The sequence below is a fragment of the Ornithodoros turicata genome, chromosome 1, assembly GCF_037126465.1.
Source record: "Ornithodoros turicata isolate Travis chromosome 1, ASM3712646v1, whole genome shotgun sequence".
NCBI classification, from domain to species: Eukaryota; Metazoa; Arthropoda; class Arachnida; order Ixodida; family Argasidae; genus Ornithodoros; species Ornithodoros turicata.
In genome coordinates this window covers 230,654,265-230,674,036 of record NC_088201.1, presented here as the reverse complement: position 1 = coordinate 230,674,036, position 19,772 = coordinate 230,654,265, and the positions used below count along the sequence as shown (strand labels likewise).

The following is a 19,772-nucleotide window of genomic DNA, read 5'->3' as shown; positions in this document are numbered from 1 at the left end:
GCAAAGGCCATAGCGTACATGCGCTAAACCTCTCTTGAGTGAGCGTTGGTACATCGCTAGCGGGACCGCGGTGGACTATAGCGTCTACCACACTCTATAAATCTATAAGACCTATATATATAGACCTATATATATATATATCGCCGCATGTACACGACGAATGTCAACAGTCGCCCGGCATGGGGCCCGGTTGGACTGTGCGCTCCGGGCCGACAACAGCACAGGGGGCGCAACCACCGTGGGGGGCGACAAGCATGTTTCTCTCAGTCGAGTTCGCTCACGCAGCTAACTGACCCACAATGGATGACCATTATGTGGCGCATCGTCACGCGCTAGAACATTCTTAAAGCCACTTGGCATTGCTTCTAACACCTCACGTATTTCACAATCACCTTCGCAAAGCTTGGTGTGAGGTGTAAGGACTGGGAAGAGCAGCTTCCTCCGCAAGAGCGTCATAATATAAGCCATGTAACGGTGGCACGCGTCCGTTCGTACGTTCCGGATTAAATTTGGTCCCGTGCTGTTGCGCTGTTAATCTACTTACAAATTTGCTTCATAAACGTCGCGGCTGTAAATACTGGGCCGGGATCTGCGGGCTGAATCGCCTGGCTGGGTCGGTACGGGTAGCACAAAAACATGAAAGTCGAGCTCTTTTTCGATGGGCCCTGTCAGGCCCGGAAAAGTCAGCCCTGGCGTACATCTGGCGGACACTCTTTGAAGCGAATGGCTCAGCACTGTCCAGTGCGCGGGGGGAAAGTAGGGGGGAAATGTGTGTAGCGGTTTGGCCTGGCTGCTGTGCTGCGTGTGTTTGGGGAACTTAGAGTAGCAGAAATTTATTCTACATAAATACGAAGGGTACGTCATCTATGGGGACGTTAACATTCCAACATTGTCGAGAGGGGTACGTGGTACGCTGTGTCGACACCAGATATGTGTATGACCCATCGTACGCTAGCAGTTTACCAAAAGCTGCAACGAGAGGTTCGTCGCAATTTGTCAAATGCGTTCGAGCAAGTTTCTAGCGGTTTTCGGCGTGTTTCTTCTTTGCCTACGTCTCTTCACACGACACTGCTGAGAATATGCAACTGGAGTAAGCTACCAATTTGTACGTGGTACATTCGTTCTGATAATGAAACAATGATACCATTGCGAAAGTCTCGAGTCTTCTAGGGAAATATACGAGTGTGTAAACTATGTCGGCCATACCATACAAAGTCAACATAGATATGCAGCCCCTCGCCCTCTCTGATCCGTTCCCCTATAGATCGAAACGTGAGGAAACATTTCTTGCCTCGAGTAAAACCTCTTGTACTTTGCATCGATCGAAAGATAGAAATGCCACCACAGACTGCGAGAATGTAGTTTAACACCGAGGCGTTAAGTACAAAATTCACTTTTATGCACATTGACATACGAGGGGTGTTCAAGTCAGACTTTTCATTTTTCGCAAAACAAAATGGACTTGCTGGCGAGAAATTAGTTCTATTTTTCAACGTAATCTCCAGCTGGACTAATGCACTTATCCCAGCGTTTCACAAGGGCTTCGATGCCAGCAGCGTAGAAATCGTTACTGGCGCGTAGCAGCCATGATGGGACCACATTCATGACCTCGTCGTCGCAGCTGAAGTGACGGCCCTCTAGGAACGCTTTCAGTGACCCAAAGAGATGGAAATTACTGGGGGGGCGAAGTATGGACTGTAAGGGGGATGTGGCAGCAGCTTCCAGCCAAGTTCCTGTAGGGTGCGTGCCCTGAGATGCGCGATATGCGGGCGTGCATTGTCCTGCAGGAGGGGGACTCCTTTGGAGATGAGGCTCTGACGCTTTTGCTTCAGCGCCTTATCCGTGAGAACCCTACACTTATATGCACTATTGACAGTGGTAACACTGGGCAGAAAATTCATGACCTTACCATGGCCTTACCCGCAGACGGGGTGCTGCGGAACGTCTTGGGAGCTGGCGATCCTGGATCCTTCAATTGTTATAATGCACGTTTAGACTCAGGAGTGAAACGGTGCGCCCACGTTCCATCGCACGTGATCATCCGATCAAGGAGCGGCTGTGCTTCAGCGAACCTTAGCTCTTGGGAGATTTCCAGTGTTCTGTGCCGCTCAAACACGGAGAGCTGCCTCGGGGCACAACGGGCACTAACTTTCCGAAACTGGAGTTGTTGACGAGTAATAGTGTTCAACGTTCCCACAGAAAGGTCCGTCTTTCGAATCACTTCGAGACATGTTATCCGTCGGTCCTTGAGGATCAGGCACTCCACAAGTTGGATGTTCTCAGGAACTATGACACTGGGCTTTGAGCCGCCCTGGCTGGTATCGCCCTGCACTGACGTACGGCCGTCTCCGAACCGTTTGCACCACTCATACGCTTTGCTGCGGCTAAGTGTATCGTGGCCACACTGAGCCTAAAGTCTTGAGTGAATTTCAGATGACTTTAGGCCTTCATTCACGAGAAACTTTATGACAATTCGCTGGTTCGACGTGCGCGCTCGCCTCGTTGTTGGCCATCTTGTCCAGCGCGTGTCTTCTATTTTGCAGAAACTTTGGACCACCACGTAATGAACGCGGAGGTAGCGCGTGAAAATGACGAAAAAGAAGTAGCACGAGCCATTTGTACACTCACGAAACGGAAAGTCCCGGTTTGATTTGAACACCCCTCGTAAATTGCGCCAGCATATGTGCCTTCGGGCATGACTCTGTCCCTGAGTCTGAGTTTGAGCATATTCCAGAAATATATCGGATTGGCCATAAAAATGCAACGAGAAAATGCCAGTTTTCTATTAAGCATAGTGAAAATTGTTCTGTAGAATAAAAATAGAAAAAAGGCTGCAAGGTAGACGACAAGAAGCAGAGAAAAAAAGCCGTACCGAAGAGGGGAGCAATGAAAGAGAGTTTCGAGCGAAAACATTTCTCCGGACTAGAGGCGCGGAATGAGGTGAATGCTGCACATAACGCCGCTAGAGGTTAACACGGCATTCGTGTAAAAAGGGGTCACATGGTACGGCACGTGTCGACAAACTACAGTATCCTTCGACGAGTCTTTCGTTAAGGCCTCAGAGGTGAATCCAGTTGATGTGATAGAGAAGGCGGATTTCTTCTGGCAAATGGTTAAAGCCGGACCATGCGCGATACTCGTGCGTCATCAGCGCTATTGATCCAAGTGGCCTAAGAATTCATGAAGAAGAGGAAGCCTGAGAATTCATTCAACATCACATCATGGTCAGTTTTCTGGAACGCCCATCACATCACATCACCGTCATAAACCATCACATCACGAGCCCGTAACTCAACTTCGGAATTCGTCACTTCATAACCCATCATTCAACTTCAACTACAGAATTCATCACATCATAACCCATCATTACACTTCAGAACCCATTACTTCACATCACGTCATTCAACCTCAAATTAAGAATCCATCACATCATTACCCATCATTCAACTTCAGAACCCATAATCGACTTCAACTTCAGAAGCCATCACCGACTTCAGAGCCCATCATCAGAATTCAACTTCACATCCCATCGCGGTTTTGAAGTGAATCCCATCGCGGTTTTGAAGTTGAATTCCTATGACGGGTTCCGAAGTCGGTGATGGATTTTGAAGTTGAAGTTTGTGATGGGGTCTTGAAGGTGAATTCCTATGATGGGTGCTGAAGTCGGTGATGGGGTTTTGTAGTTGAACTCCCACAAAGGCCTACGTGGGGTGTGCCCGGCAGCAGGATTACGACGCTAGCGTCCTGCTCGCCTGTGTTCGCGTGGGTTTCCTGGTGGTGGCGGCAAAAGCATAAGCGAAGGAGGGGTACGCTGTTTGGAGGGTGCGGTCAGCGTGCACTCGGTTGGACTTGGAAGCAGGGCTTACCAATGAAGGAGGAAAGGGAGGCATGCCATGTTTGACCTCCGCTGTCGCATGTGAATGGCGGAATGTGTGTTGCTGGCGCGGTAGGGTTGTTGCAAAATGCTGCGCCCGTTGTTGACAAATAAGTTAGCGCATAGCACCTTGCGCCTTCATGTGGCTTCGGGTGACCGCTGATGGGGCTTTGAAGTTGAATACCAACGAAGGCCTACTTTGGTGTGCTCGGCTGCGCGCTGCTGGAGGATTACGACGTTGGCGTCTTCCTCGCCCCTGTTAGCGTGGATTTCCTTGTAGTGGGGGCGAAAGCGGAGGAGGTGTATGCTGTTTGGAGGGTGCGGTCGCCTTGCTCTGGGTTGGGCTTGGAAGCAGGGTGCACCAAGAAAGGAGGAAAGGGAGGGACTTCCGCTGTCGCATGCGAACGGCGGCGGGAGGTATGTTGCTTACGCGGTAGGGTTGCTGCACAATGTTGCGCCCGTTGTTGACAGCTACGTGAGCGCATAGCACATTGGAGGTTCATGTGGCTTCGTACGACATCCATTGAACGTTCATGGGACTTCGTACGACATCCATTCAACGTTCATGGGACTTCGTACGACATCCATTGAACGTTCATGGGACTTCGTACGACATCCATTGAACGTTCATGGGACTTCGTACGACCGCCGTGTCTGCCGGTATATTGCACGTTCATGTTGCTTCGTACTTCTGGCTTTCCGACATTTTTCACTCGTGACGCGGGGGTATCAGCTTCGACATCGGAATACATCGTGGCCTGCCACTCAGTATTACATGAGTTTTTGTGACATGATACTTACCGACACTGGAAATAGCGGTCATGAACGAATTCAGCGACCGGTGATCCCCTTCGCTGGACATATGTTTGTACTTGAATTCTTTCATGCAATACACCACTGCAGTGGGTTATCCGGAATGCCAAGCAGGGGCCATTATTACAGCTACGTGATAACAGCTTTACGCGTATAATTACCGACATGTCATAACAGCTGAAACAGCAAGCCCCCTTCTTTGCAGGGGGCGTCGCCAAACTTTTTTCTTTGGGGTGGGGGGTGTCACAGGTATGTATAGGAGGGCCTGGATAAATCACTGACACCAAAAACTGAGAATCTGTCGTCGGAAATGTGTAGGCCATTGTTTTCTTTTTCCTCCGAGGAGGGTATATACAGACGAACACTAAGTGAATTCTTAATGACCGAGGCACTTGGACACATGAGCCTCACATACAGAACGTGAGGCGCAAATTGAAATGAAGACTGCCCGGAAGGACCACCAATTTACAGTCCGTGAAACAGTTTCTTTTCTTCTCTCACAATCTGTGAATATGTGTGGACAGAGTATACAACAATTCCCGGTCTTACCTGTTTTTGTTTGATGTGTGAAACGACCTCTCATCGTAATCACTTGACTGTAGTGTTAGTCACTTTTTGAGGTAACTTCGCAAAAGTATCATGAACAAAATAGGAAATTTCAATTTCGCTTCACGTCCAAGCAGGCAGGACGCACAACGCAGGCTCCTTTCTTTTGATTTTGCTGCTGAAAAATCCGACGACAGTGACCCAACCTCTTCCACGTTCGCGGCGCCAGCAGACTGCCTGCTGCGCCTTGTTGCAGAGCGATGTACTGCATGTACGCTACCACGATTCCGACGTGCTTCTGAGTTATGTCGCAGCAGAGCGTTCGTTTGGAGTTCGTGGAGGGCATTTTTTTTAACGGGGAAGCTGATAAGGCCACTGGCAAGCTTCTATGAAATGTGTGCGGAAAATGGGAACTCGCAGAACTTGGAATTGCAATTCTCACTTTGTGCCCAATTGACAATGTATATTCGGAACTCCGCTCCCAACTTAATTGCGGCATGGTAGCAACGACTTTCGTTTCTCACTTAATTTCATTTTGAGAACTTGAAGGTTGTAACTTCATTACATATTTAGCTTAATGAAGTAAACCCTTACTTGCAACATTTGGGTAATAAACTTCCCCACCTCTTCTGAAATGTACGTCTCGTAAGTTTTGGAGAGCCATTATGTCCCCCTCGTGCCGAGTCTGTATCTTTGACGGGAACAGATGACTCTAACCTTACTGACGCTGACAAGGCGGTTAGATTGAACGAAGCCTTTGCAAGTGTTTTCACGCACGTAGCACACTCACGCGTCACCAACTCGCACAGCATCTCCGCTCCAATGGATAAGATTGTGGTCACGCAGGCAGGGCTGATAAAAATCATTGAGCGTTTCAAGTTGTCGTGCGGGCTCGACCTCATCAATTCTAAAGTTCTTAAAAACACGAAAGATGCGTCCTCGTTATATCTGTGTGCCATTTTTCGCAATCCCTCGAGCTTGGGGAAGTCCCGGGTGACTGGCGGCAGGCAAAAGTCATTCCGGTTTTTTAGTGCGGAGACAGGTCATCACCCCTGAATTACCTACCCATATGCTGCAGGATTCTCGAACATATTATTTATTCTGCACTCTCACATCATGTGGAATCCAACAACTACTACTTCGCATTTCAACGCGGGTTTCGTAAAGGTTTTTCCTGTGAAACGCAATTAGCCTCATTTATCTTTGATATCACATCTCAGATGGATAACTCTACGCAGACTCCATCTTTCTCGATTTCCGAAAAGCTTGCGACTCTGTGTCTCATTCATAAGCTTTCTCTCCTTAATATCTACCCTGATGTCATTCGCTGCTTCCAGAGTTACCTATCCAACTGGTCTCAGGCTACACTTGTTAACCATACCCTTTCATTCCTGTGTCTTCCGGGGTCCCGCAGGGTTCAGTTCTTGGACCTCTATTGTTTCTCATCTTTATCAATGATCTACCAAATACATTAACATCCTCCATCAGGCTCTTTGCTGATGACTCTGTCCTTTATCGACCCATACATTCTCCTTCTGACCGGATGGCTCTTCAGCAGGATCTTAACTCAATCTTCGACTGGTGTTCTGTCTGGCTGCTAACACTAAACGCTTCTAAATGTTGCTACCTGCCATTTTCTCGGTCCAGGCCGACTTATAACCCATCAGTATCTCATTGGTCCCTCCCTTCTTCTACCTCCTATAAATACTTGGGTATTACTCTTTCTTTCTTGGGCCGACCACATCATCAGTGAAGCAAATCGTGTCCTAGGTTTTCTTCGTCCAACTCTAAGACTAGCATCGTCCCCTGTGAGCCGTTTTGCATACCAGACTTTGGTCCGGCCCAAACTTGAGTATGCTTCCAGCATCTGGAACCCACACCACGCTAATCATGTCGATCTCCTTGAATCTGTTCAGAATCGCCGCCACCAGATTTATACTTTCTAATTACACTTATCCATCCAGTATCACCTTACTTAAATCGTCTCTTGATCTGCCTGCACTCCACCAGCGTAGGAAACTTTCTCGCCTCTTCCATAAACTATATTACGTATCATGGATTCGCCCTTCGATCATATGTCCAGCCAGTTACATCTCATCTAGGTTAGAGCATTCTTGTAAAATAGAGCCTATTACTTGTAACAACTCCTACTTTATGTACTCATTTTTCCCCCAAACAATCTCCGACTGGAACGCCTCAGTCACTCGCATCCCTCTCTGATCATTCATCATTTCGAGTCACATTGGCTATTTACCTTTTTTGTTAAATACTGCAATATTGTCAATTTGTTTCAAGTCGATGCTTTCCCCCCTCATGTATCGCCCCATTTGAGGTATTGACAATAAATAAATAAATGTACTTTTTTTGCAATGAACATCTACGAAATAGCAGCTGCGTGCTCTGATGAAACACTACTGGTACATTGTGTCCGATGGATGCTACTTGACATTGCCCTCTGCCCCCCACTACGCGGGAGAGTGACGCGTTACAAACACTTTCCTTCGGCTGGAGATCCGCCAGGCATCTGCAGTGTCAGGCCCACACCAGACACGAAACGCGAAGCGTTTATGTTCGCACTCCAATACACATTTGCCCTTCACTCCGCACGCACAAGTAACGAGACGTGAACGTCAGACATTGACTGAACTGCGTCGGCTTCAAAACCTATTATAAGGACTTCGAAACCTACCCAACATCTTCAAAATCCATCGCGCATACTTCAACTTCAAAACCCATCCGCTGACTTCAACTTCAAAACCCATCCGCTGACTTCCCCTTAAAAACCAACGCGCTGGCTTCAAAACCCACCACACTGACTTCCATCCACTATCATACTCGCAGACTTCTACGTATTTGGAGTATTGTATTTAAAATACTGTATTTTAAATACAATTTGCGGTATTTTGGTACTCTACTCAATACTTTATGTTTTGTGTATTTGTACTCTATTTAAAATACATTTTATAGTATTTTCTACTCAATACTCTAATTACATATTTTGGACCTCCCTCTCAAACTTTCTGTGTCTCGTCTTTCCATTATGTTGCTTGTTCAGTGGAAATTTCTTGAGTCCCTCGGACTTGACCCGGACATTGGCCCTTCTTGGAAGTCTCCATTTAGTGATCTTGCCCCGTATGTACTAATCCTTGGCGGGTGAGGGTTCTTTTATGTATGCCCTGACGTGGTAACGCCGAATTCTGACCTCGCCGAGCAGGGACCTGCTAGAAGTTTGATTTGTTCTGGGTCAGATATATTTAGTGGAGTTATATGATATCACTTTGTCATCTTTTTGGGACTTGTGTTTCGATGTTTCCTATCACACTGGGACGGCTTGCATAGTACGCGGGTTTTAGGTGGTTCATGTCACATAGCGGCGACTCGCCGCATTGACCAGTGACTGGTGACTTTTTGCGTTCAAGGATAAATAGTATCTTAATTGTATTTCAAATACTTTTTGAAGTATTTCGTACTCTTTCTTAATTACTTTAATTTTCATGTATTTATACTCTACCTTAATTACATTCTATCATCAGTATTTATTATCTTTCTTAAATACATTTTTTAGTATCTTGTACATGTCTGCATCATAGCCCTTCATTCAACTTCAACTTCACATCACATCATGCCCTTCATTCAACATCACATCATTCTCTATGAGGTGATGGTGAATGAAGTCGGTGAAGGCCATCATGAATGAATTCGCCGACCTATGCTAGAAGCTAGAGGTGAACAAGGTCGTGTCCGAAAGCCACGGTCTTAAGGAGATTATGGTCTCTAAACGGGACGCGACCCTCGGTCCTACTTTTGTTTCAGTGGGAGGAAGTGAACAAGTGCCCGTTCGTGAAACCCAGCCCTCTCCTTCCGATTTGTTTCGGTTTCAGTCTGTCTACCCATGTCATGATGAGGCTTTTCTGGTAGAGGTCTATTCGAACGCTTTGCATCTTACTCCCTGTGGGCGCACAATGGTTCAGTTTCATTTCAGTGGCAGCTGTTCTTACTTCCTGAATAAGATACTGTCATTGATTGAATGTCACGTTTTATGCCATGAAGGAACCGGAGAAAGCAAGAAAATATGTGGACGTGAGGGAAAGGCGAGTTAAAAGTAACTTGAAACTTAACTGAAGTTACTTTGGCAAAGTTTCCTGAAAAAGGAACGAGTTCCTCTGAAAGTTACCACGGCGCAAAAGTACCGAGTTAAGTTACAAGTTTCCAAAAAAAAAAAGGAACTTAGTTACAGTAACGAGTTACCTCGAACTCTGCGTGCTAGTATTACCGAACTCTTACGCTAAATAATAAAATCGCCAGATCATCATAATCGATATGGAATTCGCTGCAGGTTTACACCTTGGAGTTCATGAAGTCCCTACGGCTGCCCCACAACCTGCGAGTGCTACTAGCTTTCTCAAGCGCTGCCTACAATAATGTTTACAGACCCCCAACGTGGAAGGACGATATCAATATCTACCCGAACCGGAAGTGTAGCACGAGCAATATATTGCACAATGCTTACGAATGGAATAGAAGGGTAGGTAATACAACCGGCCGCTGCTGGGGAATAAATGTTAATTTATTTAAGAGCAGTCAATGTGATGTTCATTGGAAGTGATGGATGACATGCTCGGCATATTATTTGCACATGGTTACACAGAGGTTGGAGACTTGTCTTGCCGTCAATTAATGTTCCTGCTTTTAAATTGTACACGGGATAAGGCCGATTCCCATAACAAGCGACACGCGGCAGGTGCACGCGAGAAACGACAAAATCGACGGCACCGCCGCCACGCGAGCGTCAAAACAGCTTTGTCGCTGCTCAATATTTCTGCATCTACTCCCAGTTAGATATTTGTATCATATCGCTGAGTATCGTTGGCCGTTGTTTGACAAAGCCAGTTAGATTTGGCGGCATGAAACAAGAACTGAACGCGTGGGCAACGCCAAGTCTGGAGAGGGCACCGTGTTTTGGCACCCGTGTTTTGGCGCGCAACAAGCATGGAGATCGAGCCGAATGGTTCTCGGGCTCCTGAACGCTCCGAACATAAGAGTGAACTAACCGACGAACAACAGTTTCTGGTTGACATTGTGCGTCGGGAACCTCTATGGAACAAACGTCACCCCGAACACAGCAACCGAAATCTTGCTCGCGAAGTTGCGGACGCAATGAAGGACGGCTCGGCCATCTTCCGTCACAACAGGAGGCAGGATCGAAGAAGCTGCTGCTTCTTCCGCAACGACATCATTTGGTTGTTTCGAGACATCGCAACATAAAGCGCGCGCTTTCGACAGTTCGCAAACCGAAACTAACAAAAGTAGCAGACGAAGAAGTGGACGTGACGTTGGCAACTTGAACCGCAGCGCCATTGCGTTACGGCGAATATTACATAGCGCCTTCATTACAAATTCTCGTTTTGATGACTGAAATACTACGTTTTGGTATATTTATGGCAATTTAGAACTTAGCGCTCAAATTAAATGATCATTGCGCTTCTCCAAAAACATTACTTGTCGGCGACGAAATGTCGCTGCGTAAATGGACCAGGAAGTGGCGCCATCACAGACGAGACAGCGACAAATTCTACTGCGCATCTCTTGTCGCTTGTTATGGGATTCGGGCTATAGTCATACGGGATGATGCCGCTTAAGCGATGTCGTACCTTGCTAAGCGGTCAACAGCAAAAGGAGCAATGCACATGGCTCCATCATGTAGATGAGTGCTAGAACACATGTAGTTAACTGGCTGTCCTCAGGGCTGGTGAGGGTAGTTGCCGAATCGCCTAGAATGATCCGGTTAAAGCTGACACATACGTACTACAAAATGCTCGTCTGAACTGAGAGCGCTAGAAACACAGAGAACGGGGAAACAGACAGGACGGGTGCTAACTTCTAAATACGTTTATTGAAGAAAATGAGCAAAAACGAAGATATCAGCTTCACAGCACACGTTCACGGTTCTGAGGAAGATCAGTTCTTTTCGGGTTAAAGATACGGAAGGTGTGCTTACGCACGCGCCTTGATGGCTACTTATCTTTTCTTCTTCTCTTATTTCCCTCGTTAGTTTAGTCTTTTTTGTTGCGATGATATGGCAATCTCTATAGATAGGTTCACATCAATGAGTGATACTATGATGAACCAATCACCCGTCTTTTTTTCTTAGATGAGTATAGGATGAAGATAGGTAGGTACGCAAGCACGTTCAACACGCTAACTCCGTCAAAAGCACTGCGAGCAATTACACACGCCCCGTTAACCACGCGTTTACATGCACAAGCTCCAATGTCATATACTGCATTGAATGCGGCGACTGCTCTACGCAATACATTGGTGAAACCGGCCAACAAATGAGCAACTGCCTTACCGGACACAGAACAGACACGTCCAACAAACTCCCCAAAGCAGTCGCCGAACACTTTAACGTTCCGAATGGTCATAATCTTGACAACATTAAACTATACTTTGTGTCCACGCTAAGTGTGAACAGATTTTTTAAAAATATATATAACACTTTTTCCAAGACGAAATCAATTGCAATATAGCATGTGCTGAAGGGCAGTCCCTAGCAGGGCATTAGCAAAGTCCAAAAGCAATGTCTTAATTAACTTTCATTAATTAACTTGTTAATTATAATAGCTACAAAGTTGTCCCAATGGGAACATCTGTTCCTTTCGGTCACATGATATCGTAGCCGTTTTCAGAACAAAAATCCGTTCCATAGATCGCCCGCAAAAAATTAGTGAAGGAACGCCTTTTCTTTTCTTTATTTTGTTCATTGCGCATCTTTGCAGACGCGTATTTCCTTCATCCCCAACACGACAGGGGGAAGGAGCACAGTGCCGCCTCATGTGTCGAAGATGAGCTTTAACTTGCGGAAACGAAACAAAAACAAGCGTATCGGGTGACTCTATCGGAACTGGCCCTATCTTGGGTTGCATGTTCTGTTTCCTTAAAACAAAATAAAGAAAAAAATGGCGTTCCTTCACTAATTTTTTGCGGGCGATCTATGGAACGGATTTTTGTTCTGAAAACGGCTACGATATCATGTGACCGAAAGGAACAGATGTTCCCATTAGGACAGCTTTGTAGCTTTTATAATTAACAAGTAAATTAATGAAAGTTAATTAAGATATTGCCTTTGGACTTTGGAGAGGGAGGTCAAGAACGAGGCCCAAACCTTTCAGCGCTTTATCGACACCATCCTACGAGGGCTCCCATTCGCTTTTGCGTATATGGACGGTATACTTATCGCCAGCGCTCCAGAACAGCAACACTTAGACCACCTTCCACAAGTTCTGTCTCGTCTGCAGGGGCACGGCATCGCGATAAACGTCCAAAAATAAGAATTTGGCAAATTCTCTCTCGAGTTCCTCAGCCACAGAATCACATCAGACGGCATTGTTCCTCTTCCCAGCAAGGTCCAGGCCATCCGGGAGTTTCTTCGCCCCGCCTCCAGCAAACAACTGCGACGTTTCTTCGGGCGTGTGAATTTGTATCATCGTTTCGTTCCAGGCTGCGCGGCGCTTGTGCGGCCACTCGAGAATTTACTGAAATCGTCCCGCTCGCCAGCCGCGCTCTCCTCCTGGTCTGAAGACGCGGCAGAAGCCTTCGACTCTGTCAAGGAAGCACTCGCGAGTGCCACCATGCTCAGCCATCCAACACACGATGCACCAACATCCCTTCTTGTCGACGCTTCCGACACTGCACTCGGAGCGGCTCTTCATCAGGGAATCGGCGGCATCCGTTTTTCCCCTCGCCTTTTTCTCACGGAAACTTTCCGAGACCGAGTCAAAGTACAGCGCTTTCGGGAAAGAACTACTCGCCGCCTGCTCCGCCGTCCGACACTTGATGCATTTCTTTGAAGGTCGGAGCTGTACTATTTGAACTGACCATAATCCTCTTGTAGGCGTCTTCACCTCCGCAAGTCGGAACTACACTCCGCGTGGAATCTGGCATTTGGCTTACATCGCGGAATTCTCCACGGACGTTCGGCACATGAGAGGCGCCAAGAACGCAGCTGCTGACGCCCTCAGTCGCGTTCACTCTGTCGGCAGTCCTCCTGTTCTCTCCGCAGATATCATTGCCCTCGAACAGTCACGCAAACCTGAAATCGCACACCTCCGAACACAGCGCTCCACCAGCCTCAAGCTTCAGGACGTGCTTTTCCCGGGCCATAGCGACAAAACCTGCGCTGCTCCCCGTCCTGTCATACCAACGAAATCCGTCTTTGACAGTATTCACGGGCTTGCCCACCCAGGAACGCGTGCTTCCATCAAACTCGTCCTCGAACGCTTCGTGTGGCCCTGAGCACGTCACGATATGCGCCACTGGGTACGCCCTTGCGTTCCGTGTCTAAATGACGTCGGCACACGGTTTCCCCTTTGGCAGTGTTCCTGCCTCCTACCGACCGCTTCACTAAGGTGCACATTGACCTGGTCGGTTCATTACCACCATCCAAAGGAAACCGTTACATACTCGTCGAACGGTTTACGCGGTGGCCGGACGCAACACCCAAACCAGACGCTACTGCTGCCACCGTCGCTACGGCGTTTTTGGCAACTTGGGTCGCCCGTTTTGGCGTTCCGGAGGAAGTCGTAACGGACCGGGGCCCGCAGTTTGAGAGCGCCCGGTTCCACGCTTTTACCCGCGCCCTCGGAACTGAAAGGCTTCGAACATATCCGTACCACCCCGCCTGCAATGGACTAGTCGAGCGTTTTCATCACCACATGAAACAAGCTATCATGGCGCAAAACTCTCGAGATCACTGGACCGAAACCCTTCCGTTGGTCCATTTGGGTATCCGATCTGCCCTCAAGTCTGACTTGGGTTGCTCTTCCGCGGAACTCGTCTACGGAACCCCGCTGCGGTTGCCTGCAGACGTTTTTAAACCACCTCCCCAGCCTATTCAGCCTTCAACTTTCGTCACGCAACTCCGGAACGCCTTCGCAACCGTCCAGTTTACTCCAACTCGTGCCTCATCCGTGGAGCCAACCTTTCATTCCCACCTTCTGCATTCCACATATTTTTGCGCACCGATCGCCTTTGTCGCGCCCTCGAACCTCCTTACTCCTGTCCTTACAAGGTACTGCAATGCGCGTCTAAGACCTTCCTCCTTGACGTCCGCGGCCGGCACGAAAGTGTGTCGATTGATCAGTTGAAGCCCGCATTCCTCTGCAACATAGCCCCGGCCCACTATCCTGATCCATCTCTACCACCGGACAGAGTCACGCCTCCCAGGCCCCCAAGGCGTGTCACTTGGGCTCCGAATACGCTCGCTCCAACACGTTCCTCCGGAACTCTGGAAGGGGGGCATATGTAGTGCGACGACAACAACGACACTACAATCCTCCCACGCAGGAATAAAAACGTTCTTTCGTCCACCGACAACGGCTGTTCTAGTCTGCCCTCATTCTCCAGCGAGAACCCCACACAATGACCCCCCCGTCTTCGGTACACCAGTTCCACCCTTTTTTCTCGCGGTGTACGTGTACCTGGCAGCCCTTTTTTGACTTATGTTCTCTTCACACGCATAGTGTTGTACTAAAGCTAAATAGGAAGTAGTCAGCACGGTATCCCAAGCAGACAGTGACCAATTACCAGAGACTGGCGGGCATTTGGCCAACAGATTCTTTTGGCATACCAAAGTTTGGGAAATGATTGGATGCCATGTATGGTACAGACAGGTTCGCAAGATTTCGGTCAATGTATTAAGTAATTGTAGTGGTTTTTTCGATAAAGTGCAATGTCAACTTTTCGAAAGTGCATAACGCGTCGCGAGGATTGCACTTGCGGCAAACAATAACAGTATTCAAAAAATACAGAACAATATTCGTGCCAAGTGTTTAGACAAAGGAACAAATATCCATTGTGAAGCGTAGCTTAGGCCATTGATGGCAAATTTGGCTAGCCAAACTCGGCCTATTATCACCCCACATCGGGCGTGCTCCTTGGGCAGACGTGTGTTTTGGCACACATAGGCCAGACAAACGTTTGGCCAAGGAACCAGTGCCACACCGGTGCCATAGTCTTTGGCCAAGCTTTGAAAGTGTGTTCGGATAGCCAACTGTTTTTGCCTATGTTGAGCCATATTTGGGATGCTGCGTGGGATGTGCTCCATTTCTCGACAATGATGTGCACATTTCTTATTGATTACAAACGCACCTCCTTTCAGAAATGTCTTGAGCATACGCACATCAAAAAGGGAATAGAGAACTCGAGCATGACTTACTATTATATGTACTTTACGATACAGACGACCGAAATAGTTATGCTGGACACCAACGAGACATTCGAGATGAAGGTAAGTAAGAGTCCGGTATTTATGGGGAACGTGTGTAGTATGCACTGACAACAAATATCCGGACAATACAATGATCCCGGACAGCTTTAATTTATCAATTAATTAGCATTGGACCTTTTCACAATTGCCTAGGCGCATGGCCTTGAGGCGCCAGGGAGGATTATCTCCGTCTTCACTAGATGGTACACTATGGGGCGACAGAAGTGGGGATCACTGGGGAGACCGCACAAAAGGCCCGACCTTGTCGGCCAAACTCCCGCGCGGCTTTAATCCTTTGTGTTGTGCACGTGGATATATTCTGACGCGCGCCGAGCATTGTTCGTTGGAAAACTGCTAAGTCACTAAACATATGTGAGCAAGGTTCATGAGGACCCCCACAGCAATCAGAATCCTCAAGTCAGTCACCGGAGTAATTGGGGAGCGTCTAACTTGTGTCCCAACAACTTTGCGTGTTTCCACTAAATTGTGGTCACGAGAAAGAAAAAAATAGAAAGAAACAGTTTATTCGAAAATCAAAGATGCCGCGTCGAATTGTTCTGGAACGGCTGGGGGACTACCATGTTGCTTGCTGCTAGCTGTTGCAGTTTTTTACAACAACCTTATTTTTGACATTGGAGAGTGGGGAGGTTCATCACCAGAGGCAATACTCTACCCCATTGCTGGTTGGAATGTGAGGAATACAACAACGAGCCCTCCACAATAACGATCGAAGTCCGATGGTGTCCAGAAATGTCAGAAGAGCTTTGAGCGCAGAGCGTTGCTGGGCTGGATTGGGCCAGGGACGAAGCAATTACGATAGGGAGAAGGGGCGAGAGTCCAGCTCACGAAGCGACTCGGAGAGTGCGGTTCGGGAAGTTGTTAGTGGGGGGCCATGAAGAAGAATATGCTCCAGATCCTCAAGAGCACCACAGTGGCAGCAAGTCGGAGACTCAACTTGTTTCAAGCGGTAACGCCACTGGGTTGTTAAGGTCACATCGAGGCGCATTCGGTGGGTTAATGCAGCATCTTGACGATAGGTGTTTCGTGGCATGCGGAAAGCGAGCGTTGGATCAACTCTGCTCAACATAGAGGGGGCAAGAATGTCGGGTGCCCATTGGCGGGAAGCCAGGGGTGTCACGAGGCGCCACGGAATGGAACGGCGGTCTCCTCTCAGCAGAACAATACTGGTCCGTTTCCGATACGAGGGTGCTGCTTCTGGGGCGCTGTCAGGCTGCTCATTCCCCACGACAACACAATGGGCTGGAACGCACTGGAGAACTAGCCTGTGGCCTGCTGCGTAGATAGCGTGGTAAGCCACACATCTGTAGGACTAGGGGTGCGGATGGGCCTCGTATGCCGGAATTTTCAATTGCTTCAAGTGCAGAATTGGAGCCTGTGAAGACTGCCCATTCCTGCGGTGTAAAATCAGCGATGTGTTGTAGAAAGAAAAGGATGCCATAGAGTTCCGCAGCTGTGGAGGAGGTTGGATGTGAAAGGTGTCTTCCGTGCACTACGCCTTCGGAGAGCATGACGAATGCTGAGGCGGACGTGTTGTTGCGGGATTTGCCATCGGTACATGCTGCCATAAACGTGGAAGACTTCTCGTCTACCAGAGCATGAAAACGGGCTCGGAGGACTTGAGAGGGGACCTGATCTCTTCTTAACAGAAGGTTTAGAAGGCGTACAAAAGTGGGCGGTACAGGTAGAGACCAGGGGGCTTCCGGCGGTATAGTGTCCTTAGTTATGAAGCCGGTGAGAGTGTGACGTGTCCTGTGCGCTACTCGATAGAAGTCGCTTTCAGGGCGGTATCGAATTTTACTGAGGAGCGGGTGGCGGGGAATGTGAGCACGCAAACAGAGGAAGTGCCGAGCCGTTTCACGTTCACGGAGAACTTGAATGGTGAGCTCACCAGCTTCAGCCAGTACTTGCCATGTTTTAACCATTCTTGGAATTCCGAGGCATCGACGAAGGCTTCGAGCAAACAGGGACCGAAGTGTATTTAATGAAGTTGTTGATATCCTGTGCAAAATAGGAAGGCTGTAAAGCACAGTCGCCCTCACCAATGCCGCGTGAACCGCGAGCAGGGAGCGCGGATCACAGCCCCTTCCTGAGCCAGAAAGATGTCGAATTGCAGGAAGCCATCGTTACACTTTAGTTTCGAGGTGTTTAATGTGCCGAGCCCAGCGCAAGTCCGAGTTGATTACCACGCCAAGGAAGCGGTGGAAGCGTACCGGCTCAAGCTTCTTTGCACCAAGCCAGAAAGGGAAATTGGCCATAGCTTTGCGCCTGAAAGGGAGCTCGACACACTTTTTGGGTGAAAGGTCCATCCCAAGGTTCGTGAGGTACGTATGAACATTATTTAAAGTAAGCTGCAGGCGGCGCTGTATGGCTGGGCGTGATTTTACTACTGTCCAAAGGGCGACGTCATCTGCATACAAGGAAAACGACAGATTGCGAGGAATTATTGATTGTAAGCCGGCGATCACCACGTTAAAGCTCAGCTACGCCGATTTTCGGGTGTTACAGAATGGAATGGTACTCACACGATGTGTTCATAAGGGAACACTGATTATGTATGCAAAATAGTTATCCCAAACTCCTCGCGGTTTTCCGAAAATGTGAATTTTTAGTTTCACTGACATCCCGTCTTGTGGCCCGCAAACCCTGTGTCGACGACACATTCGTGGTCTGCCCGCGCTCCGGCTTGGCATGACTTTTGGCTTGGCTTCTTCCGCCAAGCCGGCCAGTTTCTTCTGCCGAGCCGTCTGCTGCGCAGATTCACATTGGGGAAGTGATAAACAGTTCGCTTTTAGGGAGCCTGTATATTTCTGGACTTCACTAAACCCACGAGGAACGTGAGTCTTGCTTCCTTCGACTGCAAAGCATTTGCTAGGCCAGTACAGACATCGGTGTGATTCGTGTTCTGTGCTGCGTGCCGAGAATGTGTGAGCGTTTTGCTCCCGTCTGCAAGAACACTTCAGCATGCAGTTCCAATGTTTCAAACCACAATTTTCCGAAAGGCGAAAGAGAAATCTATTGACTGCAACAATCGGTTACAACTCCGACTGGGTGCCACCTTCGAAAGCAGTGATTTGATCTGTTCATCTGGCTCATACGAATGTTACGGAAGCAATGCGCAACTTGTTTCACAAGAAGCCGAAGATGTCTCGTCCGGGATGCTGTGCCAACCTTATCGGCAGCAGGAGATTGCAGGGGCAGGACTAGGCAGCAGATAAAGGTAAGACGCGTAATGTTAGACAAGTCAGTCATGCGGTGCAAATTGCATCACGTAGAAGAGAAAAATACGCTCAGCTGTCAGTTACTGCTTCATCCTTTAGAGATTACGCCCCAGCGGGTGTATTCTCAGTACAGATTTGGAATTGCCTTATTTGTTAAATGATTTCGCAGGCATTCTGGCACCACCGAAAAGCTTGCACTCCACGTCTCAACTATCACCGTCTGGGTTTCAAGCTGAAGGCTGTCACCAGTGCCAACCAGACGCCCCTTCAAAGTTCATCTGTTTTTGTTGACGGAACAGTGACACTTGGTACTGAGACATTTCATTTTCTGATTAATCAAGTGCATTCCATCACTTGTGCTCGACTTCTTGTGTTCGTATACCCTTGCTGTTGCTCGCTAGCTTAGAGCAACCATGCCTGAGGTACCAGCGCTTTCAGAGTACATTTAAGCAGTATCATCGTATCATATGCACGGCAGCACATCTTGTGTATTTTGAGTAAGGTATAAATTCAATGTTCGCTCAGCTGTTGTATTTTGGTCACAAATAAGGTTGATTGATTGATTGATTATGTGTTTAATGGCAAATAAGGTGTTCTTCCAGAGCGCTCAAGGGCAGTTCAAGCAGTTTGATGTGTGCAACAGCACATACTTTTTCTCAGTTTTGACTAAGGTAAATCGAAATCTTCCAGTTGATGTCTTTCGGTAATAAATTATGTTTTTCGAGACATTCAAACAGCATCATGTGTGCAACAGTACATACTTTTTCTCAGGTGCAGCAGAAGCTTGTGTTGCATTCAAGTGGTATCATGTATACAAAAACTTGTTTTATGCCTTTCTGTAGCTGCTGTACTAATATTGTGAGTAGAGAGACATTCCTGCATAACATATCGGAGCATCTTGTGTGCTATTGTTGGTATGATCTGCAGCAGTATATTGATAATGTTAATTATTCAATGACTTCAGCTAACATTTACATTCTTACTTCCAGGTAAACCTGTCACGCAGATGCCCTACCCCTTGGTATACATAGTT

General features: G+C 47.8%; 1 protein-coding gene across 3 annotated transcripts in view; it reads left to right on the top strand.

Moving 5' to 3' along the window:
• LOC135377144 (uncharacterized) overlaps window positions 1–19,772 on the top strand; it is a 90,420-nt gene that overhangs the window by 62,611 nt on the left and 8,037 nt on the right. For 2 of the 3 annotated variants that reach the window (XM_064609441.1, XM_064609442.1), the window contains 2 exons: window positions 9,570–9,758; window positions 15,393–15,521. In XM_064609441.1, coding sequence (XP_064465511.1) covers window positions 9,570–9,758; window positions 15,393–15,521 — 318 coding nt within the window. The remainder of the gene's footprint in view (window positions 1–9,569; window positions 9,759–15,392; window positions 15,522–19,772) is intronic. The other variant, XM_064609443.1, reaches the window with a different exon arrangement.